The following is a 26,026-nucleotide window of genomic DNA, read 5'->3' as shown; positions in this document are numbered from 1 at the left end:
AAAATATTTGTTCAAACTCTATTTCAGGGGAACACAAATAATGAATGGAAAGGGAAAATAGCTGTTTAGTTACAATCACATCGCCTTCTGCAGCAGAAATCAAATAGCACATTCTAATCAGCCATCGCAACCACTGGCGGGCAGGACAACATTTATCGACTCATGTGTGGGGGGTGGGGGGGCCCATTTTGGGTAGATTAACATTACAGATGATGAAAGAATCACACCTTAATATACAGTAATTATCCATCTCATGTTTGGTACAGCCATATCCACTACTTAGGCTATCTGTTTTATCAGAGACGAGGACGTTGATATATCCTGAAAATAACCTATAAAAAGTGTATCTGTAGAAAGCTCTATTAAACAGTATATTGACTTGGGCACTGATCCATCTAACTTTCCATTCTACACCAAAAGCTAGATTTTTCAAAGGTTTGAATTGTAGTGCTGAGTTATTGGTATGTCTGGTAAATACCATGAGGGGTGGGTAATAACAGCGCAGGAATTTTCTGCAAATTCATGAAAAAAAAATATAAAAAAGATATCCCTTTTTATTTTACAAACCTAAAAGCCAGGAAAATGAAGCTCTGGGGCCAAGCAAAAATTGCACACTGTTGCTGAATTACCAAATATTGAATAGCAAATGTTCCAGCCAGGGAATGGATGTACATGGAGATTCAAGTAAAACACTGATGGAAAAAGTCGTCTGTTTAGTGTTGTAGACCCACAACACTGGCTGCGTTTCCGACAAACATTTACAACACAATTAATAGTGAAGCCTAGATAACCTCAGTGCAAATAAGTCAGATCCAAATATGCCAGGGGAGGAAGCCTTTGGCATTGAGTAGATGGCTCCACTGTATGAGTCCCAACATGAGATTCAGACTAAGCACATGCATTAAGGCTGGGAGGACGGATGCACCGAATGTTGCGAAGGGGCGGGCTGCGAGGTGGCTGCCGAGGGGACCGCGGGCTGCATGGGCGGCGGAGGCGGAGGTGGAGGTGGCTGGACTGGGGTCTGTGTGTTAGGAGATGGAGGTGGCGTGGGCCGTTTGAATTTGTCAGGGCTGTTGCTTCTCCGTGGTGAAGGCCTCTGTGGAGACGACAGGAGCGGTGGTCAGTCTAGGCAAAGACAGCTTGTTTCTATGTAACAGTCTCACTCAGAGCTGAGGCTAGTGTGCAGCTGACCAAAGACAAGAAACTAGCGGTGATGTCCTTGTCCATCCCTATTGGTCTCTGAACTAGCAACGAAAACATGAAGACCAGGCAGCAGTTACACCTACTGCCTATGAATAGGCTGTGTGAAATTAGTATGAAATGTGCACTGAGCAAACTACTGAACTTAAACTCTTCAATGAGATGGTCCTAACCTTAAAAACTGGCTGTCCTGTGCTCCCTTTTCTGTCATGTGCTGAACTCTTCTGTCAGTTCTATGTCCCCAGTTCCCTTTACAACTCAAAACAAGAATTTAACATCCTGAAAGCAACAGCTAAACCAAAAACATTTCTGCTATAACATAAAGCCCATTAAATCTGCAACAAAATTCAGAAATATGTCACATGCTTTTGTAGAATTGTTTAAAAATTCCCTTTATTTGGAATATCTTTCATTCTCTCCTATTCTTTACCCCCGGTACATTTCCAATCACTATTATTAATCAATCAAAGAATCAGGTCTAATGAAAAAAAAAAAAATGCCCTCAGAGGGTTGCTTCTAATTCCAGGAAAAAATTCTTTGTAAGAAAAAGAGCTAATTTCAGGGAGAACACTGAGGATTAAGGATAAGTAAGGTGGGGTGGTACAGACAATAAATATCTTGGACATTATGGAAACCAACTATAATTTGTTATGGCAAGGAGCTGGCCAGAATTCAATTGAGGCATTGGATAGAGTCCAAATTACATTTCACATAGGGCAATTTTTCACAGAAAGTGAAGTTGAAGGTTTGCCCCCTAAGAAACACTTTAGTTTCAACCCCAGAATTCAGTATCCAACCACTGGGAAGTCGCTACGGTTTTAAGATAAAATGACAGGGGTGGGCAGAAGAAAATGTTAGAACTGATGTCTAAGGGCTTCAACCTCGTGTCCCAGGGAGGACCAGCTGCTACCCCCATGAAGTGTAAAGAGCTGCTTCCTGCCCTGTGAATACTTACTGTGATCCCATGGGACGCTCCCATATGCTGCACATGAAGACCAGGGGAATTGTAATAAGACATTCCGGCTCTAGTCAGTGAAGTTGGTGGTGTGAAACCAACTGTATGACCGGTATACGACAGACCTGAAATAGAACAACAACTTGTAAGTATTATTTCAAACCCGATCATTTGGGTCTTCAACCAGTTATGTGACTTTGGAATGCAGTTCTCAGTCACCAACAGAAATGGAAACAGGTAAGATGATTAGTGGGCTCCTTAAGTGGTCTGCTGGATAATAAAGGATAGGCAATAAAGGGTCTGGAACAGACCAGAGAGCCCAGGAATAAGACCTTGCATAAATGGTCACATGATCTCCAACAAGGATGCCAAGAATACACCATGGGGAAAGGACAGTCTCTTACACAACTGATACCAGAAAAACTAGAAACTAGATATCCACCTGCAATAGAGCGGATCAGGACCCCCATCTTACAAAAAACACTCAAAATAGATTAACAACTTAAACATAAGACCTGAAACTATAATTTCTCAGATATTTCCCACTAAAAGCACAGGCAATGAAGGTAAAAATAGACAAGTGGAACTACATCAAACGGAAAAAGTTTTGCTCAGCAAAGGAAACTATCCACAGAATAAAAAGGCTAACTTATGGAATGGGAGAAAATGTTTGCAAACAATTTATCAGATGAAGGGTTAGCACCCAAATATACAGAACTCCTACAACTCAGTAGCCAATACATGACTCAACTGAATAACAGGCATTAAAAAAAAAAAAAAGGCATACAGGTGGCCAACAGGTATATGGGAAAAAAGCTTAATATTACTAACCGTGAGAGAAATGCAAATCAAAACCATAATGAGATAGCATCTGACACCTACCTGTTAGTTGGGCCATCCTTACAAAATAAATAAAGTTTAAGTGTTGCCAAGGGTATGAAGAAAAGGGAACCCTCGTGCACTACTGTAATCAGGAATCCCAATTCTGGGTATTTATTGAAAGAGTTGAAATCAGGACTTTTTTAGTCTTAAAAAGGACATGCCATTATGTTTGACAACATGGGATGAACCAGGAGGACATTATGCTGATGATATTATAAACCAGTCACAGAAGGACAAACACTGCACGAGTCCACCTATATGAGGAAACTCAAACTCATAGGAGCAGAGAATATCAACAGAATGGTGGTTACCAAGGGCTGGCATAAGAAGGAATGGAAAATCATTATTCAGTGAGCAAAAAGTTTCAGTACCCTAATTGCGACAGTTCTCTAGATCTGCTGTGTACAACACTGTGCCTACAAATACAAATACTGAATTATAGAAATAAAATTTTGTTAGGAAGGTAGATCTCATGTTAAATGCTTTTATTAAATTAAAAAAAAAATAAATAAATCCGTGCCAGGAATTCAACTGAGGTGTAGTCGAAAGACGATGAGAAAAACACAAGAACAAAGCTGGAAAAAAACAGAGCTGAGGGGCAAAAAGCCAGATAAAAGAACAGGGGAAGTATTATAAGACACACCAATAGTAACAAAATACCACTTGTGTGTATGTGCATGTGTGTGTGTAAAAGTCACAAAGGCAAACAAAATCACCACTGAGAACTCTGCATTTCAGGATATTCAATGAAAAAACCCCACCAGCCCATTTCATTATTATGCACAGTTTTCATTTAGGACCCTAGAATCATCCTTAAAGTTTCAAAAAAGTACACAGTTCCCATCTTTGCTCTACTATTAGTAAGAGCAAAGTAAGTCTGGATTGGCGTCTGCACAGTTATGTTTATCAAGCATTCCTAAAGTACCAACACCCAGGTGGAAGCCGTGCAGCCCTGACCTTTGCAGTTAGGTGCTCATGTGTCTAGGGCATCACTTACTAGTCACCACATAAAAGTCACTTTACATCTTGGAGTTCCCAACCATCTACCATGGTTATCAAACACGGGGTAATTTTTAAATTAATTATTGAATGAAAATGGAAACAAAGGCACAAATTAAAGAATCTATTGTCAACCCTTCACACCTAAGATCAGCTATTGGATGCCAAGAAGCTTGAACTCCATTTACCTCTTTTCTAAGTTACATAAAGTCCAATCTGTTGAGGACACTTTTCAAAGCCATCTTTTGAAGTCACACTGACACATGGAGTCACCAAGCCTAACTTTTGTTGTCCTGTCCCAGAACAGCTCATGCTAAGTATTTCTTGGTTTGATGATCAACTAGTACTGCTTTCCATTTTCAATTACAGATTGTTGGTTCACATTTACAAAAGTGAGGTCTGGCCTAAAGTACCATTTTGGGAGGTAACTGGCAATTTACTGTGGTGTTTTATCAGCTGGGAGAAAGAATTTTTTTTGAACAGCTTTGGGGAACTAATTCTATTTTCTTATTAAAGTGATGAAATTTAGGAGAAAGGATATGAAGGTGGATCCTAATGGATCCTTACCTGCAGACAGAAAAGCTTAGGGAGTTCAATTTATTAAAAAAAAAAAAATCTGGGGGGGGGGGGAAGAAGGAAAAAAAAAGGAAAAAAAGAAAATAAAAAGAAAAAAGAAAAAAATTCTGGCTTATTTTGTAAAATTACTAGGGTAATTATTTCCAATTTTAATTATAAACCAGTCAAACCACTAATCAAGAAACTTTGAAGATCCTCCACTCCCTAGCTTAAAAAAAAAAAAAAATCCTCTGGCAATTATATAGGGCTTCTGCATCTGACTCCAAACTATCTCCTGATTCTCTAGGTCAGCGTTCTCTGACACTGTGTATGAAAACCCTTACCCAACCACAAACAGATGAATCAGAATCTTGAGGAAGTAGAGCCTCAGAGCAGCCTGTGAACAGAACCACAGAGAACTTATTGCTCTTGATTCTGACCTCTGCATCTCAGTTCATAGTGTCCTCTGCCTTTAGAAAGGCACAGAGTCCAGAACAAACTGCCACATTACCTTGGACATAAGCTGCTGCACTTGGTACTGAGTGATAGTGGACTTTAGATCATTTAACTCACAAGGTTGCTTGAGGATGACATGAGTTAATATCACCAGGTGCTCCAAGTATCTGGTACAAAGCAAGGGCTCATTAGGTTTCAACTCCACTAACCCCTCTTTGAAGGGACCCCCATCTCAAAATCTAATTTGGAAGCTCTCTCTTTAAATTTCTTTTTACACAATTTAGCTTTTTAAAAATTTTACTTTTTATTTTTAAATATATGACTCATAAGAAGATGCAAAAATACTAAAGGCTCCCATGTATCCCTCATTTAGCTTCCCCCAAAGATATCTTACATAACCACAGCTTTGTCAAAACCAGGAAACTGGACATGGTACAATACTAACAACTAAGGTAGAGATTTTATTTGGATTTCATCAGTGTATATTGTAATCTTTGTGTGTGTACGAATGGATGGAGTTTTAGCACATGTATACATTACAGTAACTCAACCATTATTAGAATACAAAATGTTCCATCATTACAAAAATACACCCCTTTATTAATCCCTTTAAAATAATACCTTCCCTCTAATCCTAACTTTTGGTAATGACTGCATTCTCCATCATTGTAATTTTCTCACTTTGAGAATGCTATATAAATGAAATCATACAATATTGAACCCTTTTGAGATTAGCTGCTTTCATTCGTCCTAACACCCCTGCAATTCACTCAAATTATCACATCTCAATAGTCAATTTTTTTATGGTTGAATAGTATTCCATTGAGTGGATGTTCCATGGTTTACTTACCTTCTGCGGGGACATAAAATATGTAAATTTCAATACTTCTTGCCTAGTATTAAGAGCTTCTTTCTTATATTTCCCCTTTTGATTATAAACTCTCAGAGGCCCATAACTATATAAATTTTTATTTTCTTAAGTTCTAATCATCATGCATCAGACCCTCTAGCTCAGGGAAATAGTAAGTGTTAATAATCTAAAACCCTATGTTGAAAACGCCAAATCCAAAACTCTAGTCTTCTAAATAGCAGCTGTGACTTTATGAAGCTATTGCTGAAAAAATTTCTCTTGCTTAGATATAGAAATTCATTAAGTAAAATTTTTAAGATTCATTTAAGTGTTCACAAACTCAAGACTATACTTTAAAAGGTGATTTACTAAAAATAATTCATGAAAAACATATTAACTAAAATAAAACACGATACCAAGGTGTGTATAATCCCTATGAAATTCACCCAAAGAAAACTTGTAATAGATGGGGGTAGGAAGAAGAGACACTTGAATAGTAAAATATTATCATGTCAATACAGTCCCACATCAAGAAACCAGACTCAAATAATCTTACCTCCCACCTTAAGGAACTAGAAAAACAAAACAAAACCAAAAGTGAGGAAAAAAAACTTGTGCAAAAATAAAACCGAATATTAAAAAGACAGTACAAAAGACCAATGAAAACAAAAGCTGATCTTTGAAAGGCAAACATTTAGCAAGACTTGCAAAGTAAAAAAAGGAGAGACAACTCTAAGATTAAAAAACAGGACAAACTACAATAGATATTTCAGAAATATGGAAGATCATAAGAGATTATTATGGACATTTTTATGCATGTAAGGTGAATAATCTAAGAGATGGACAAATTCTTAGAATTACACAACTATCCAAGATTGAATCAGGAGGAAATGGAGAACCAGAACAAACCAAGCACACATCAAAATTTATCAAAAACCCCACAAAAGTCCTGAAACTGATGGCTTCACTAATGAGTTTATTAAACCAAAGACAAATCAATGCCCATCCTTCTCAAACTATTCAAAAAAACTGAGAAAGAAGAAATGCTTCCAAACACATTTTAAGAGGCTGATAACACTCTGGTACCAAAACAAAACAAAGAACATACGCACGCATGCACGCCTGTGCACGTGTGTACACACACACACACACACACACACGACAGGCTAATTTCCCTGATGAACACAGATGCAAAAATTCTCAACAAAATCAATATTAACGTCACTCTATTAGCAATTAAAACCATAGTCAAGACAGTCTTTTAAAAAGGTCTTTTGGGGACTTCCTGGTGGCGCCAGGGGTTAAGCACCGCAATAGTAGCCTCAGCAGCACAACTTCATCCCCAGCCAGGGAGCAACCCACATGGTGAAGCAGACCTCTCCTGTCTTGCCCGCTGCTCCCCTCTGCAGTGTGTTTCAGTCTGTATGCCTGTTCTGTTCCCCACTCTGTCTCTGGTGAATCCTCTCACCCCCCACATCTCTGGCCTGTACCCCAGCTCTTGTATGCATCAATAAATTAAATAAATCTTTAAAAAAAAAATAAATAAAAAGGTCTTTTGGAGTTAAATTCCTTTAAGGTTAAAAAAAAATTGAAGACAAACAGTAGCTGACATTACATTTATGTTTAAAAATTTCAAGCTAAGAATCAGTCTTGACAATGATTTGTTTTTGATGTTTCTGGAAAAAAAAAAAACAGCAAAACAAAACACAACACATCATGGGTCTCTGGGTTTACAAGGTATTTCTATGCAAAGGGAGCATACTGTGGAATGGGTATCAAACATACCAGGTATCGATCGGTCTCAGAAACTTCTGAGAACATGTACTCACCAGGTGATATGGGCCTGCTTGAGCTTGGAGAAGGTGTGTAAGGAATCGGGCTGGACACAGTGCGAGGTCTTAATCCTTGCGCAGACATCTCATTAAAATACCTAAGAGGAGACAAGGTACTGATGAGATTTGCCTGCATTTCAAGTCATTCTTTAGAATGCTCCTATGAAAATGCCTGGGGGATCAAATCTCGTGTATGTTTAGCAAATGATGCTCTAAGGGATGAGTGTAAAATGCATGACTGCTGTCATAGTGTCATAGTGCTCCACTGCTTGGCAAACTCTAGCCCCCAGGGGTAGGGGCTAGAAAATCCAGAAAGTTCTAGCTCAGGGTGGAGGCCTGGTGACAGCTGCATCATACAACAGAGAGGACCAGGTTCTTTTCATCACAACAGCTATGCAGAAATTCATCTCCACTGTCCTAAGAATTATAGACACATCCATATTTCAATGACTAAGTTTAAATTGTTATTTGCAAGTCAAACCCTTCTCAATCTTCTAAGATTTATGCCATCAAATTAAAGCTTAAGGATATATATTTCCATGAACTGGATGCCAACTGTCTACAAAGCAAACTTGGCTTAACAGCAGAAAGTAATAAAAAGACATGAGCACTGAGAGCCTACTGCAGCACACAGTAGCCAACCCATGCTGGACCTGACCTCTTCTGGATTCAGAAATCACATCACACTTGAAAATGTGCAAGTGTGATCATAAGGAACATCAGCTTTCACTTTTGAACAAGCACAGAGACTGATGAAAGAAAGTTCTGCTTGAGAGACTTCATCATATTATTCTTCAGCAGCCTTGCAACCAAAGGATGGAATGGTGACATGAACATACATCTTTATCCCAAGTACGATCTCCACCACTGATATCAATCAATTCACAAGAGAAATGTTAAAACAGCCATTTCAACACTCATTTATTCAACTTGGAGAAAACCAGGTTCCCAAACTTGGTGTGGGCTACCCACCACCAGCTCTTTCTACCATCCTTTCAGCAGCCCAGGAAGGTGGCACCAGGTTGGGTTTCTCCTCATATTCTACATCCTGTGAGGCAGTCGAGACTATCTCTTGGTCTTCAAGCAATAAACACACTCGTAGACATCTCATGTATCTATTCTCTGTCTCCCAAATGTGTTATATAATTCCCAGTAGGGAGAAGAGAAATCTTTATTGGGCAACTGTATGCTACTGGGATAAGCTGACCTAAAAAGGAAAGGCAAACCTTCTGGAGTAAATACAAGTTCTGAGAAAAAAACAAAACAAAACCAAAAACACAAAACTTGGAAGTCTGAAGGAGCTCCAGCTTTGTCACCATAATTCAAAGAAATTGTCCTTTGGAGCAAGTCTTACTGGAAATTTAGTACATGGTATGTGTGTTAACACATGGTCTGCTCTGTGTCTTATGGTATAAGTTATTTAATATTTTATCTTCTTAATGGAATGATTTTCAGTTAAGGATAAGGATTTCAGAAACCACTCTTTGAGCAATCGTACTATCAGAAATAGATTAGTGAAATTCAGAGTTAAGGATGATAGTTTTAGAATATAAACGTAAAAGAATACCCTTTATTCAGAAACATACAGAGGTTTTAAATAGATGACCCACTGCTCTGTTTGTATAATGTTTCAATTATAAAAATAGACCTCCATTCTAAAAAAATCTCACATTTTTCTTGAAAAGCTAATGCCATTGTCCACAGCAAATAGATCACAAGTCTTGTTAGCTCCAGGGGTCTAACAGAAATAGAATGAGTTCCCATTTGCTGATACTGCCTGCATGTTTTTAAGCAATGTATTTTGGCATCACCAGGCAGTACTCCTCATTATAGTCATTAGCAGACCCTGGTCAGATACTGGCTGCCTGGGGCTATTTTGGAGGGGTCCCCAAAGAAGCTCCATCTCACCTCTCACACTGTCCGGCTAAGTTAGCCCTAATACAGAACAGGGACATTTCTTTGAAGAAAGGATCCGGTTCAGAGAAAAACTAATTCCCTAATTGCAGGTTTCCTGCCCCAATTCAACATGTTTTCAATTTACATTTGATACTTATCTCAAACAGGTCACTCCCAAGTAGAGGGAGGTGAGGAGGGAAAAGAAAATCTGAAAGTGAGAGAAACGCCATTTCCTCTAGGTTAGTACAGTATGACTTCTACTTCAGTCCACTTCTCAGTGGGATAATGAGGGGACTTGAGTAATACACAGGTTTAAGTAGATAAAGGCACTGCATTCATTTTATTTTTAAAAGTAACTGCAAAACAGTTCAAAAGTTACCAAGTGTCTTAAGGCAAGGCTTCTGGCTGTCACTAGCCTCCTATTTCCTGCTGGTTCTTTAATCTCTGTATGCATTTGTTTCCTCCGTCTGTACTATGGCTTGCTCTATGAACAAATATGGTCCCAGGTTTTAAACAGTAACACAGAATTAGACTAATTCAAAAGCAAATGTAAACTCTGCCTCACTACTCCTAACCCCACCTCTCTCACTTTCCCTCTAAATAATTTTGGAAAGGCAATTCTTCTTTTGGGGCTTAAGGAAAATAGTCAATCATCTTTGTTTTCCCATTCTAAGCATCTACTTTGATGTGGTGGCACTCATCATCCCAGTAAATAAATGTGGAACCATCTCCTTTCACATCTAACAGGATGTGAAGGAGGTCTCTTGGACTCTGGGTTGTTTTCTTTTTCTGTTTGTTTAACAAGGCTCATTAGACACATACTCACCTTTCATCATCCATTTCCAGGCTGGATTCGCTCTCAGAAAGCTGCCGACAGAGGGCTTCTCTCCTCTCCATTTCCCTCTGCAACTTCCTCTGCAGTCTCAAGTTCTCTTCCCGCATGTGCCGCTCCTCCTCCAAATACTGGGCCATTTTCTCTGAATCTGAAAAGCAAGGTATCTCAATCAAACTGTGTTCCCCGGTCACACTCAAATCTTGAGACTGCAGCTATGCCATAGACAGAGGGTTAGTAGTTCTCATCCCACACAGATGAGATCTGGTTTTACAGGTCACCCCAAGTATCAGAGTTGACCAACCATTTGCATTTAGAGAAAAAATATAAAATGAAGTAATATCGGAAGGTTAGGCATCTTTGTCTCACTTACTTGCTTTTTAAAGTGTTTGATGTAGAAGAGGAAATGGTGGAGTTGTTGTAGCTGAGTCTGGAATTAGTAGCCACCGGAGCTCTCTCTACTCTGCTGGAGCTGAGAGAGCAGGGGAAACTGTGGGGAGAGAGATTCAGCCAGGGACTCTCCCCTAGGCACCAGTTCTGCTCTCCTGCAACTCCAGGCAAAGTGTGGGGAGTCTCCTGTGAGAAAGCGCCTGCCACATTGTTAGCACACCGGTGCCCTGCAGTGGGGGCAGGTGGGGAACCAGTGTACCAGGACACTCTAGATAAGTTGTAATCCTATTAAGCAGAAATCTAGACAGTAAATAACTTGGGATTATTACTTCAAATAAGACTAATTTTTGTTGTGCCTGTGACAGTGTCCCTGGCTTACACAGTTTTTTTTGTGTCAAACAGCAGGTATGTATGTAGTTAGGTTCTTGGGACGGCATCTCGCTTAAGACAAACACCGCTTTGTGTTTGTCTTTTGTAGTCCCAGGTCAGACTGACTAGCACAGGATCTAAATGCTGGACCCAGACTGAGCCAATCACATTCTCTCCCCTCAGGAACATGAATCTTCCTGAATTGACACTTCAAGGGCTCTAGAGTCTCCTGCTGCTGCATTACCTGGAGCTACAGCAACCTCTGCCCTTGAGGTTACTCCGAGCCAGAGTTCCTGGTAAACTCCAGCACCATTCCGGCAAGTGGCTAAGTATGGCAACCCACTCCCTTTCTGGTTTACTTCAGAATCTGCTGTTACTAAGTAACCAAAATAACCCAGTAATGTTTACCCTTCTTGCTTCTGTCTTTTACCCTATCTCAGTCACAGGACTCAGAAAACGGAAAACCTCCACCTACTGCTCTTTTCTGAAAAATAGTGATACTTTCAGAGTGGTCATGACCATGTCTGAGAGACTGCCCTGTAGGCTACTGCTCCTTATTATTAGCTAGGTTCAAATTTAAGAAAGAAGGAAAGCACGGAAGGCCATATGACTACTTCTCTCTCCTAAACTGGTCCCACTTCAAAACTTCCAAGTCTCTCAAATTACTTTCCTATTTAAGCAATTTAATGAAGGTCTGGAATTTAGGAAATGACTTTTGATGATGAGTATTGCATGATTTCTAAGCCAGCACCATTATAGAAAATACCAAAAACTCTTAAAAAAATCCTTATTGTAAAAATTCATATAAAAATACCAAAATTATTAAACACTATTCTGTGTACAATATACTAAATCCCTCAGTTGTTTTCAATATAACCAGAAACCCTGCTGTCTAATCCAGATGCAAAAATCTCTTTAATTGAAGGCATGCTGGGAAAATATCTACAAAGTACACTTTTAATATAAACGATTTAAATTATTTTATCCCAAATATGCAAGCATGCAGAATTTTTCACTAGCTCTACAGGAAGCACTAGAAGGCTCCTCCGAGTATTTATTGTTTCTAGGAGAGAAGAGTGGCTGTTGGACCAAGTTACCTTTCATTTTAATAAACAGGAAAGCTTCAAAGAATTTAGATTCATGAGGCTTCAGGAATGATAGTTTAAGAGGAAATACCGTCTTTCAAATGAAATGGCAATCTTTTAGCATCTGAAAAATTGGAGAGGTGATCCTTAAACTATGATCCATAACAAGAATGTCAGTCAGTGATAGTTGCAAAATTTCCTGGAACTTCAGCAATTGACCCAGAAGACAGAGGCACAGAGAAGACCAGGCACAGAGGGGTGACACCGTGGTGTCCCCTGGGTGCCTTTTGCCTATACATTGACACACCTGATTTAAGAAACTGGATTTACTTGCTTGAGTCACCTACTTTCTGTCTCTCACAGACCTCCCTAGATTTAGGGGCCTAGCACTTGAGGGCTTAAGCTGTGTTTCCCACCCTTGAAATAGTATTAAGTGCCATCTTCAGCCACATTGAAATAGCTAAAGATGGCATCAATTGAGTGTGACTGCCAGACTCAAAGAGGTGGTTCCCAGATGATACAAAGGTGGCCTTTCCATTATGTATTCCTTTTCAAGTTATACCTACACTCAGATACTCCCAGCCCCCCAAAAATATTAAAACAGAATCCATGAGAATGAGTGCTATCCTCTGGTATATTAACAACTCCCCTGGTATTTTAATGTTCAAATGGAATTGAGAACCACTGGGGAAAGAGGTTCAAGTACCACCTGCTCAATTTTCTCTGTCCAGGTATCAAAATAACACTTATGGATGCCTCTGTGGGTATGTGTAGTGTCTTCAAAGCCCAAATAGTACAGTATTGAGAGTATAAGCTTTTTTCCAAGTTTCTTGTAAAATGTTTGTCTGGGGCACACAAAGGCAAGTAGACAGAGAATAATGCAAACTGATGGCACTGAAAGGAGTTTAGAAAGGTGTTAAAAGGACAACAGCTTGGCAAAAACTCAAAAAACCTTTGAAAAACTAATATTTAAGAACTCCGCAATTTGTTTCCAAAGGATATGTGTAGTGGTTCTCAAGCAGGGTACACATCACAATTATCTGTGTTAAAAACTACAGGGAACCAGGAGCCACCAATAAGCCCAGAAACCTGGATGGGGTCAGACAGAATAATGGCTGCCTGAAGATGCTCATATCCTAGTCACTAAAACCTGTAATATGTTACTTTATATGGCAAAAGGGACCTTGCAGATGTGGTTAAGTTGTGGACCCTAAGATGGGGAGCTTATCCTGGATTAGCTGGGTGGGTTTAATGTAATCACAGGGTCTTAAAAAGAGGTGATATGAAGATCAGAATGAAAAAAGGTATGACAGAAATGCAAGTGGCACACATGCAAGGACAGTGACAGGAGTCAAAGCACACAGGCAACCTCCAGAAGCAGGAGAAGCAAGGAAACAGATTCTTCTCTTAGAGATTTTCACAAGGAACCAGCCCTGCTGACACCTTGATTTTTACCCAGTAAGATGTCAGACCTCCAGATTTTTAATTTGTATAGTTTTGGGCTACTAAGTTAATGGACAACTGTTATATCAGCAATAGAAAACTAACACACTGTATTTTTTTAAAAGATGATCTTGATGTAACATCTGATATAGTACTGGATTAGAACTTGCAATGAATTTGAGAAGAAAAACAGAATCAGTGAAATTTCAAATGCACTTGCATTTTACCTAACAAAGACACTTCCAGGAACTTATCCTGAAAGTGTTTTTGCAGAGGTATCAACTGTACATACAGAGATGTTTACTGTGATTGCAACATCTCAACCAAAAAGGGTTGATTGGTATAGGACTAGTTAAATACATTATGGAATATAGAAATATAACTGAATACTATATGGTCTTAAAAAAAAAAAAGAGTAAGGCACCTCTGTGTGTATCGACAGGAAAAGAAATTACAAGCTATAGTAAGTGAACACAGAAAAAAGAAGAGTATGTTCATGTGCTGATTACATAAAAGAAGCTTATACTATGCACACTCACACATATATATGAAAAAACATTAAAAACAGATAATTATGAAAACTGAGTGGCTGGGAATCAGAGGTGAAAAGGAGAATTAATTTTTCCCTGCATATTTTCACTATATTATATATCCGAATAAATTTGACCACCCCAAAAGCAGAAATAGGAAGGCCCAAACAAATGTATTACTGACTTAAAATGCTCAGAAATTAATCTCCTCCTGAAATTGAATCAATAGCTTGTACTCTACACTATTTGCTCTGCCTGACTATAATACTTCAAAATCTAATTTAAATTAATACTAAAAAAAAAAAAATGTATTCCAGGATTATACATACTTATATAAATATGTACTGGCAATTAAATTCAGTATTAATTTGATTCATGGAAATTCAACTGTAAATATTGATGAAACCCTGTAGTTGGTAAATGCATTAATTCCACGGACAAAAGACTAAAAGCTACGTACGTTGTAACTGGGCGGCTCTCAGTTGCTTCTTCAGCCTCTCCACCTCATTCTTTAAAAACCTGATGTGGCGCATCATGTTTTCTGGAGAGTCGATCTCCATGGAGATGTCTCTAGGTGATGGGGGAGCAGAAACTGGCTGGTCTAATTTCTCCTGCAGGATTCTTCATTAAAAAGAAAAAATTCCAACAATAAAAAAGTTTGCCTTCTAAAGACCAAAGAAGTTACTAGCTAGGGGTTTGTTTTAATAGCAAGCCCCTCCTGCTCATTTATGCTGGCTTCTGGATGCCTTTACCTGATATTTAGGTCAAAAGCTAGTAAGTACCAAAGGATTCATCCTACTTTTTTCTTTTCTTAGCCACTGATATTAAGCATTACTAAAAATTCTCTAACATTTGCTTCTGATTATGATGTCTGGCATACAGAAGCACTCAAAATTATCTGCTGTCAGATGTTCAACATGTTGGTCTGAGGGCACGGACATACTAAAGGAATTTCACTCTCTCAGTGCTAAGGGTTGAAATTTAAGTGCTACGTACTATGAATATCCCCGGAGAATGGCATCACGTGAAGAGACTCAACTTCTAAAATTTCCTCCCAAAAAAATAATCCTGAGGGCACCACAAACTGCTGAAGGCCCTTTGCTTCAGGCCACAGCAGGGATAAAAATGAAAAAAAAAAAAAAAAACAACAAAAAAAATACCTAAATTACAGGGTTAATCATTACTGATGCCACCTTCTCCAATTATTTTTGGTTTGAATCACATAAAAATACATTTGACAGCTTTTGACCTACAAAATGACCTATTACTCAGTGCAATAATTTGATTCTAACATATATAAAACCTCCAAGTGAGTTCTCAAAAGACTAACAACATAGCTCTATAACTCCTTTTAAGTTACTGGGTGACGTGACTTGTTTTCCTCTAACTTTTTACCTTTGACTTTGACTAAGTGCAAATTGTGAATTACGTTCAGGTTTGCTCTTATTAAGAAAACTGTTATGTATTGCAGTGACCCCTACATTACGACATTCAATTTATTAGTGTCACTACAATACCTCAAATCGGTATCACTACAATGATGCAAAACAGAGCTGATTCTACTACAGCTTAATATTTCCTTGTAAACATGTTTCTAATTTTCACTTTTCTTAAAGCCTGTGATATGTATGTGGCTGACCAATGTAGAGATGAACTCCATTTATGGATATTCATCCAAACTAAATACTTATGGAAAAAAATTTGGTTAACAAACATGATCCTGATGAAACATTCATAAATACTGTTCAGAAACTCCCTTCTATACATTCATACACATATCCTGTATAGAGAACCTCTCTGCCATTCTTTAAACCCTGTCCCTTCCACCTCGATGTATGCAGTACTGCAAAGTAAAAGTTACACAATATCTGGTACAAAGAGATTCAAGAATTTCTTGCTGTTGAATGACATTTCACATTCATGTACATATACTGAACTCAAAGTATCCCAACTTTAAATACAGACCAGTGTTCTTTACACTAAATTTTCAAACATAATTTTTCTAATAAAATCTCAGTCTTCCTGGTAAAATGCCTTCTAGAGATGCACATAATGCATATATCCTAAGCATGTGAGAAAACAAATGAGAAAGCCAACTCAGTAAGGTGACATTTGAGTCTACTACTATCTTTCAGAACAATTTAAAGGTGAATTCTGTCATTCTTTTTACACCAAAGGAAAACAAAGTCTTCTGAAACAGTAAAAAAAGGGGGAAAATGAGGTGACCAATAGTAGTTCAAAGGCTTTCAAAATTTTTCATTTTGCAAGAGAAAATGACAAGCACCAACCAAGGAATTAAAGTGCCTCATTGATATTCCTCCATCACACCCAGAGGTGTAGCCCCCCCCCCCCAGCCCCCAACACACACACAGACCAAACTGCAAAACTAAACAAACCGCTTTTCAGCTTCAAGTTTGTCCATCCTTTTCCAGAGACGATTAACTAGTGCTTCCTGTTCTTGTTCCAAGGTATTTTCAAGGTCAATCTTCTCTCGTCTCAACTAAAGGAAGGAAAAAGTTTTATTGAGAATAGGAAGTCACTTAAACTTTGTTAATTTGATTTTTTTGATTGAACCATTAGGATCCCCTTACTTAAGAAAACTGAAAAACAAAAAAAAAAAGCTGGCAATTTTCTGGCACTGATGCTTTAAGTGCATCTAGTTCTGAAATTTTACTTTAGAAAGAATGAAACTTTATAGGGGGTCACTGGTATGCAAGTGAAAATTCAAGCAAGACATCACTTTGTAGTAACATATCTATTTGAGAAACTTAAGCCCAACTACTTTGAATTTTAATCATGCAGAATGCTAATCAATAACTCCAAAAAAAAACAAAAACAAAAACAAAATCAAGTCAAAGTTGTCATTCCCTATGTATAACTTTCTAATTACTTGGTTTTCAGCAGGTACTCAGCCACTGTAAGTCTTAATGTTCTCATCTATGAAATGAAAAAGTTGGTCCAGATGACATTGAGGTCCCTTTCAGGGCTACCCATTCTATTACTCTCACCAATGTCCATATAGCAGCTGTTTCCAAGCTAAGCTAGTTCAGTCCCAGAGTTTTAGAGGCAGAATTAGCAAGAGAAATCATCTATATCTACCCTTTTATTTCAGAACTGAGGAATCCACAGGTGTTGGACATGGTAAAACCCAGGCAAGGAAACACCCCAGGATTAAAAAAAAGATGTTCATCACCTTGTGACCTAAAGGTAGGTCCTGTCCAACCAGCAAGTACAGAGGATCTTGAAAGAAAAAATAGGTACTTGAGGTACATCATGAGCCTGCCTCCTCTGCTAACAATACTTGTGAGTAACAGAGTGGGAGACAGTAGATAGCTGGAAAGTAAGGATGCCTTTGTGAGTCTGAGAGCTTGCAGGGTCTGAGAGCAGGAAGACAGGTTGAAACACACATGAATCAGCCTCCCTGGTGGTGCAGGAGCTAATGTTTATCGCTATCAAGCTATCGCCAGCCACTGCAACATGAGTTTGATCCCCAGACAGGGAGCTAACCTGCATGGCGCAGCAGACCTATCCTGTCTTGCCCACTACTCCTTGCAACAGTATATTTCAGTAGATCTGCCTGTTCTGTTCCCCTCTGTCTCTGGTGAATCCTCTCACCATCCCCCACACCTCTGGCCTGCACCCCAGCTCCTGTATGCATAAATAAAAATATGTCTTAGGACCTCCCCGGTGGCACAGCGGTTGAACGCTGGGTTGCGAAGCTGCCCGCTGCCTCTGCAGCGCCGGTTCGATCCCCGGCTGCTCCCCGGCCACTGGAGGAGGGTCCCGCATGGCGCGCAGACCTCTCCTGCCGCCCGCTGCTCCCCTCAGCAGTGTACTTCGGTCCTTCTGCCTGCTCTGCTCCCCGCTCTGGCTCTGGTGAATTCTCTCACCCTCCCGCGCTTCTGACTGTACCCAGTGCTTATATAAATCAATCAATCAATCTTGTATAAATAAATAAATCTTTAAAAATATATATATATCTTAAAAAAAAAAAATACATGGGGCCTCCCTGGTGGCGCAGCAGGTTGAACGCAACACTGTGAAGCTGCCTGCAGCCTCTGCAGCACCAGTTTGATTCCCGGCTGGCCAGGGAGATTCCCACATGGTGCGGCAGACCTCTCCTGTCTCACCCACTGCTCCCCTCAGCAGTCTGGTGAATTCTCTTACCCTTCCACGCCTCTGGCCTGTACCCCAGGGCTTGTATAAATAAAGAAATCTAAAAAAAAAAAAATACATGAATCTCAGATTCTTTTTTAGTACCTGTTGGTTGAGCTACCAGCTATCAATTTACTGCCCATTTCCTGGGGGTGAAATTTGAATTTTTACGAATTTAATTTATCCATAAAGCAGACAATACTGGAAATCCCAGCTCAGCAGCTTAAATTCTTGGCTACTTCATTACATAGACTAGTGGTGCTATAGGAGTCCATACTATCTTTAGCCTTAGAAAACAGGCTTCCTGTCTTTTTTTTTTTCAGTTTTAAAAATCTCAACTTTTGGGCCTCCCGGGTGGCGCAGTGGTTGAGCGATGGGTTGCGAAGCTGCCCACAGCCTCTGCAGCACCGGTTCGATCCCTGGCCGCCAGCAAGGGTCCCACATGGTGCGCAGACCTCTCCTGCTGTGCCTACTGCTCCCCTCAGCAGTGTATTTCGTCAGTCTGCCTGTTCTGTTCCCCGCTCTGGCTCTGGTAAATTCTCTCACCCTCTGGCGCTTCTGACTGTACCCAGTGCTTGTATAAATAAATAAATAAATCTTTAAAAAAAATGAACAAATAAAATAAAATAAAAATCTCAACTTTTCAGCATTCCTGAGAAGCTCTCAGTAATATTAAAGGGCAGAGAAGTTAAAGATAAGCATATGAGGGATGATGATGATGGCTAAGATTCCAGGGTAATAAGCTTGTATTCTTGTTTGAATGGAAACATCAGTCCAGTGACATGTTGCTTTTTTATGCTGGTCTCTATATAATACTTCCTTTTCACCTTCCTAATGATATTTAACTACTACTTTCTTTTGTTTTATTTTTTAATTTCAGTTTCATTGAGGTATAATTAACAAATAAAAACTAAATGTGCATGATGATGATTTTATACACACACACACATTGTGAAGGATTCAACCCTTCTGGCTAACACAGCCAGCATCATATGTATAAAATATGATATATATTAGTGATACACATGCATGTTTAAGTTCAACTCTCTTTGCACATTTTAATTATATAATACGGAGTTATCAACTATAGTCATGCTATACATTCTACCTTTATTTTTTTTTTTAAAGATTTATTTATTTATGCATACAAGAACTGTATACCAGGCCAGAGGTGCAGGAGGGTGAGAGGATTCACCAGAGACAGAGTGGGGAACAGAACAGGCAGACTGACTGAAATACACTGCTGAGGGGTGCAGTGGGTGAGACAGGAGAGGTCTGCTGCGCCATGTGGGCAGCTCCCTGGTCGGGGATCAAACTGGTGCTGCAGTGGCTGCGGATAGCTTCATAGGTTGTGCCTTAACCCCTTGCACCACCAGGGAGGCCCCATTCTACCTTCAAACCTCACTTTCGTGTAGCTAAAATATTTTATCCTTCTGATCACTTTCAAGTCAATATTCAAGCAACCCACTTATCCACTGCCAAATATCAAATTCCCAGGCTAACTCAACTGCTTATTCTGTGAGCATCCAGCACCAGTGGATAGATTATAGCTGATTTGTAGAATATTCATTTGAAAGACTGCTTTATAATTAAGTTAGTTCAATGAACTGCCAAATTCTTTACTCCTCTGCAGAAGTTCTCCTTCTCATTGCAGGTTAATTAACATCAGACCAAAAGAGCTCTTATGATCCCAAATTAAATATAGAACACCTCATCAACTAATAAACTTAGTATATAAAAATATAGCTGGCTCCTTTGAATTTGGTCATCCTCAGCATCTTCTCAGTAGGTAGACCACCCCACCTCCACCTCCCTCTCCCCTCTCTTGGTCTCCCCCCGGCCCCACCCCACTTCCACCATCTCCACCAGGCAAAAATGTTAGGGGCAGCAGAAAGATGGCTCCCAAAAGCACTACAAGTCTTTCACACTGTAACTTTTTCCCATGTAAAGAGAATTAGATGATACTAAGATGGGGACAGTAATGGAAGCATAGGAATGCTCAGCAAAAACTTTACCAGGCTCAACTATAGAATTTGGAAAGATTTTAGTAGTTCCTTACAATCTACTTTGAACAGTTTTAGTCTATTACTATCATTTCTCCGGAAAAATATTTTTAAAATCTCAAATATCTAACTTAAAATTTTGAAAGACATAAACTATTGCATCTAATCCAAAATAATGGGGGTTAGGGGAAGCCCATAAAATGAAAGCTGCCATATAAACAGAACACAGACTCAAGGGTTGCTACACTGTATCATAACAAGTGCTTAAAGATGTACAGAGTATATGCAATGTTTAGAAAAAGAATTAACAGGGGCCTCCCTGGTGGTGCAAGGGGTTAAGACACAACCTAGGAAGCTATCCACAACCACTGCAGCATGAGTTCGATCCCTACCAGGGAGCTACCCACATGGCGCAGCAGACCTCTCCTGACTTGCCCACTGCTCCCCCCAGCAGTTTATTTCAGTCAATCTGCCTGTTCTGTTCCCCACTCTGTCTCTGGTGATTCCTCTCACCCCCCACACCTCTGGCCTATACCCCAGTTTTTGTATGTATAAATAAAAAATAGATCTTAAAAAAAAAATTAACAGTATTCTAAGACCTACATTAACCAAACTCTTGGTTGATGAGATTTTTTTTTTTTTAAATGCAGGTCCTAGGAACACAAGCAGCTATTAGGAATTAATATAACAATCACCCCAAATCTTCCAGGTTAGAGATTATCTGAAGGTCACTAATAGTTCACCCAATTTCGTAACAATTTATTATGCAGTATCATGGACATTCAAGGTGGTGACCCTGGAGGTATAGCAGCATCATCTGGGAAAAGCAAAAGTACAATATTCAGGAAAACAACTAAATCACAATCAGAAAAATTATAGAGAAGCCAGCAGATTGTAACCCAGAAGATGGCCCTCACCAGAACTCCATCATACTGGCACCCAGCTCCTGAATTTCAGCCTCCGGAACTGCGATAAACAAATTTCTGTTGTTTGCTAGCCATCCAGGCTGTGGTATTTACTATATCAGCCCAAACAGACTAAGGCAGTTTTTTCTCCACATAAGAGTACATGCAATAAAAGATTTTACTTCATTCTTTCCTACTCCGTCAGTACAACTGAATTCATTAAGGTTACATGTATACATGTATATATTCACAGAAAGAGACATAATAGGACTCACGGGGGATATATTAAAATATGTTGGGTGCAACTGACATGAGGAGCTGAGAACACACATTAAAGCCTTTACAAATTAGAACAAAGACAAGTACAACTTGAACACTGCCTCTGTTGGCATCCATTCAGGTGATCAGTGGAATTGTGCTCAACCTTGGCAATCATCCTCAACTAGAAGATATCTGATCCCTGCCTTCTGGAAAATACTTTTTTCTAAAGAAATCAAGCCGCCAATTTGTGTTACAGATGAGTTAAGACAGGTGTTCATAGACCACAGAGTCCCCAAGGAACCTATTTGATTAATCAAGCTGCTGCTAGATTCAGAATGAAAAACAAGTTCTAGGTCATCACCATGGCTCATGCAATGCTGAGGAAGAAAGAGCCCATAGAAGTTTTTCAACAAAAAGCAAAAGGGCTCTGCATGGTCACTTTCAAGTTTAGGAGGTCAAAAATTACAGTTGAAAAGAAATTTACCTTCATGCATCAGAAATAAACTGATAGAGCAAAAAAAGGGAAAGAGGAGCCAAAAAAATCATAAAGAACTACCTAACAAGAGAAACCTGGTTGTTCCTCAGGTAAATGTAGCATTGGTGATAATTTATATTCCGTTTCTCCTGCCTGCACACATTTTTAAAAAAGAATATTTACTATTTTTAAAATAGAAAAAAAATTTGGATATAATCTTCTAAACAAGTTCCTGTATACTATATTACTATAATTTAACTGTACATCAATACATTTAGGATATTAATTTACATATAAAACACAGAATGAGTCAATATACTCTCAGAAGGATAAAGATAGTGATGGCTTAGCTATTTGGAAAGGCTGAGAATTTTCCTGACATCCCAGAGTTAACCTTCTTTACTGCAGTTTATACCACCTCCTCTTCTTCCAAAATTGTATTTCTATAAAAATCCGATTTGTTCTTTGAAATGGATATAACTTCAGGAAAGTATTAGTATGTTAAACTGGTACTATTTCATAGTTTACATCTCAATAAATATTGCTTTTTTTCAGTGATTCTGAGAAATGACCATTTTTGAAACACATAAAATTACTCATATTTATAAGGCTTCCAGAATTCAATTTTCATCATTTTGATATCAGCACAGCATTACCCAAATTTGCATATATGACTCTTACCAAAGAATCACCACTGATGGAACGCATATTTCAAATACTGGGTGTATATTTTTTGGCTGTAGCAAGAGTATATAGGTGAGAAATCATATGATGGTATATGGATATACTAATATATGTATATAGTGTATATACACACACAAATTTATGTATATATAGTGTACCTACACATATACATAGTCTATGTTGCAAATACACTATCACATAAGTGGCTACCAACAGTCTAGAACTTAGCTTCTTTAAGAAAATAATATTACAGAGAAAATAACATTACCCAAAATGGAAGCTTTCTTGATAATTCATTTCATTCTAGTCATGACCTCACCTGTCCCATTTCCTTACATAAGAAATTGGAATTACTTGGCCTTTCATTTTCTATGTATATTCAGCTAAGAATGTTTAAATTATCAACCAAATTCTTGTTCTGATCATAAAGGAACAGAGTTCAAGCAATTTAAAAAAGAGCCGGTAATCTCAGTACAAGATCTCTGGATTTTTTTTTTTAAAGATTTATCTATTTTTATGCATATAAGAACTGGGGTATAGGCCAGAGGTTTAGGGGGTGGGGGGTGGTGGTGGTGGGTGGGTAAGAGGATTCACCAGAGACAAAGAGTGGGGAGCAGAATAGACAGATTGACTGAATGAATTACAGCAGTGGGTGAGGCAGGAGAGGTATGCTACTCCATGTGGTCAGCTCCCTGGCCGGGGATCAAACTTGTGCTGCAGAGGCTGTGGATAGCTTCACAGGGCTGTGCTCAACCCCTTGTGCCACCAAGGATGTCCAGATCCCTGGATGTTACTGCCCTTACTGCAGGACAGCATGCTCTTCAACTGAACAGGTAAACTCTGTCTTCAGTGCATGAGCAGAAAATGCATATTGTTGGATTATGACGAGATGCCTCTTTCTCAACATAGGAAATAAATTTTGAAACTTTTCTCATCTGTCAAGTTACATTTATACAAATTGATCTATGTGACAAGTATTATCTGACACTGCACATAAAGTCTGTCAACAAGGAATACGGTTTGGTAAGTTTCTGTTCTTAATTGAAATGGGTTCAAGCAAGGAATTCTGGGGCATTTTTTCATCTCTTTTTTTTTTTTCCCTCTTACAGAGAAACTTATTTGTGCTGACAGAACAGACTCTAGCTTCACAGGTCTGGAGCTGGGACTTCTCAGTTGGTTGCATAATATTCTGAAGGCTCCTGGATGGCCAAACAGGTTAACTCACTGAAAAAAGGCTGTTGAAGTTTCTTTGGCATCCTGCACATTATGCCTAGGTTGCCTAATTTCAATGTCCCAAACTGCCCACTTCTGGCTATCCTGAGGCTTTTTTCCACCTCTCCCGTATAAGCAGTAGGTAGGATGCTATGTCCAATATTCTCAAGTGACCCAAACATTCTCTAGGATTTGTTAGAACCAAGTTCCCACCAAGCTCTCTGCAGTGTTAATAATGATTATGTCTGGTTGTAGTCTAATGCAGCTTAACATGGAGACATAGGTCATGTTTTATTTAAAAAATAAATTATCAGTAACAGTTGTTTGGGGGTGAGTCTAAGATTTTTTTTTTTAATTTTGTTATTCTGTGTGTTCCAAATTTTCTTGAAAGCAGTGGGTTATTGATATAATACAAAATGTTTAATAAAAAAGTTTTCAAGATTTCCATATTTTGAACTTAGTATTTGATATCAAACTTCAAAGTAGGTTTGAAGGCATCACTCAAACTTCCTCTTCTTAATGCAAGGGATGCTCAAAAACATGGCTGTTCTTTGCACTTTCAAAATAACACAGAAAACCCACCAGGTGCCAACCAGAGCGATCACAACAGTCCTCCCACTGCCAGGCTCAGCAAGGGCAGCTATTAGCATGAATGAAACTAACATGGCCTGGGCTGGCCACCTTTCCTGTCAATTTAAGAAATACCTTATTCCACAGCAAACAAAACAATCACCCAAAAATGCAAGCCTGCACATGAGACATTAGCCACTCAATTCGCTGCTGCTTACGTAACAAAGATAATCTGTTTAATAGTCTTGTAGCTAGTACAGTAAGTAGTATCACCATTATATGAGAACTGGGTGTGATATCAATTGGTTTGTTATTTTGCACGAATTTCCTTCAGACTGTTAAGGCAGAAAGGTTATAGTATGAGGCAGAGAGGCTACTGTATATCCTTAAATAAGAACCACTCTTCTAAGAACTGGAAACCTAAAACATTTTTTTTCCTAGTAGAAGTGAAAATTTACTAAGTGTTTCCATGCTTCGTTTAAAAAAAAAAAAAAAATCAAGGGCATCCCCTGGTGGCGCAGCGGTTGAGCGCTGGGCTGCGAAGCTATCCACAGCCTCTGCAATGCCAGTTCGATCCCCGGCCGCCAACAAGGGTCCCACATGGTGCACAGGCCTCTCCTGCCATGCCCGCTGCTCCCCTCAGCAGTGTATTTTGTCAGTCTGCCTGTTCTGTTCCCCGCTTTAGCTCTGGTGAATTCTCTCACCCTCCCACACTTCTGACTGTACCCAGTGCTTGTATAAATAAATAAATCTAAAAAAAAAAAATCAAATCTTATCCTGAGGATTGAAATTCATCCTTCTAAATCCCAGCCTCTGGGATGAGTGGGTGTCATCCCTGATGCTGTCTCATGGTCCTGAGGGTATCCAGTGGGTGTCCACTAGAGTTGAGGACTGCATGGTCTGGCATAGCTGCGTGGCTGCCTTCTATAACACATTGTAAAACCAAGCCATGCTCTCAGAGACACCACACACAGAGGGCCAGAACCACTTTCTTTTTTTTTCCATGCTTGGTAACAAAGGGGAATGATTCCACTTCACATGCTCTCTTCTCTGTTCTCTGCATCTGCACTCCATGTAGTACCTATATCTACTTTTTATTGCCTATCTTCTCTCTTGTATCTGTTTCTTTCCACATTCCTACTTTGCTGCAACAAGGCTGGCTTGTCACCCATGCTGTGTCTTTTCCTCTGCTCCAATCTCAGCGCCGTCAGGTACCAAAGAGTTCCAGGTCCTTTTCAGCAGGCTCGGGGTGAGGGGTGGGGGGCTTGGTGCTGTGGTTTTAACACTGCTCCCCTCTACTGCAGCACTGCAGAGCATCCCTCGTTACTGTCCATAAGCCCAGCAGCTCCATGAGACCAGGGAACTAACATCAGTCCTCTTTCTCAGCAGAGTTTGTGACAAATAGCAAGCAAGCACATAACAAAGTTGTTTTGCATTAATGTAAGATGTATGTCACGAAGTGCATCAACTCAAACTTGGGCAGTAAA

The 26,026-nt window shown here is 39.3% G+C and overlaps 1 protein-coding gene across 1 annotated transcript in view; it reads right to left on the bottom strand.

Annotated features, from left to right (window-relative positions):
- Window positions 1-901: 901 nt before the first annotated feature.
- The window catches only part of CCDC6 (coiled-coil domain containing 6), a gene marked incomplete at both ends in the record, with an annotated part of 97,032 nt that continues 71,907 nt past the window's right edge, over window positions 902-26,026 (bottom strand). The window contains 6 exons of the mRNA XM_084246138.1: window positions 902-1,096; window positions 2,156-2,280; window positions 7,727-7,827; window positions 10,452-10,608; window positions 14,735-14,895; window positions 16,671-16,774. Of these exons, the coding sequence (XP_084102264.1) occupies window positions 902-1,096; window positions 2,156-2,280; window positions 7,727-7,827; window positions 10,452-10,608; window positions 14,735-14,895; window positions 16,671-16,774 (843 nt within the window). The remainder of the gene's footprint in view (window positions 1,097-2,155; window positions 2,281-7,726; window positions 7,828-10,451; window positions 10,609-14,734; window positions 14,896-16,670; window positions 16,775-26,026) is intronic.

Source organism: Talpa europaea, assembly GCF_964194135.1.
Source record: "Talpa europaea genome assembly, chromosome: 10".
In the NCBI taxonomy this organism is placed as follows: Eukaryota; Metazoa; Chordata; class Mammalia; order Eulipotyphla; family Talpidae; genus Talpa; species Talpa europaea.
This window is presented reverse-complemented; position numbering and strand designations above follow the sequence as displayed.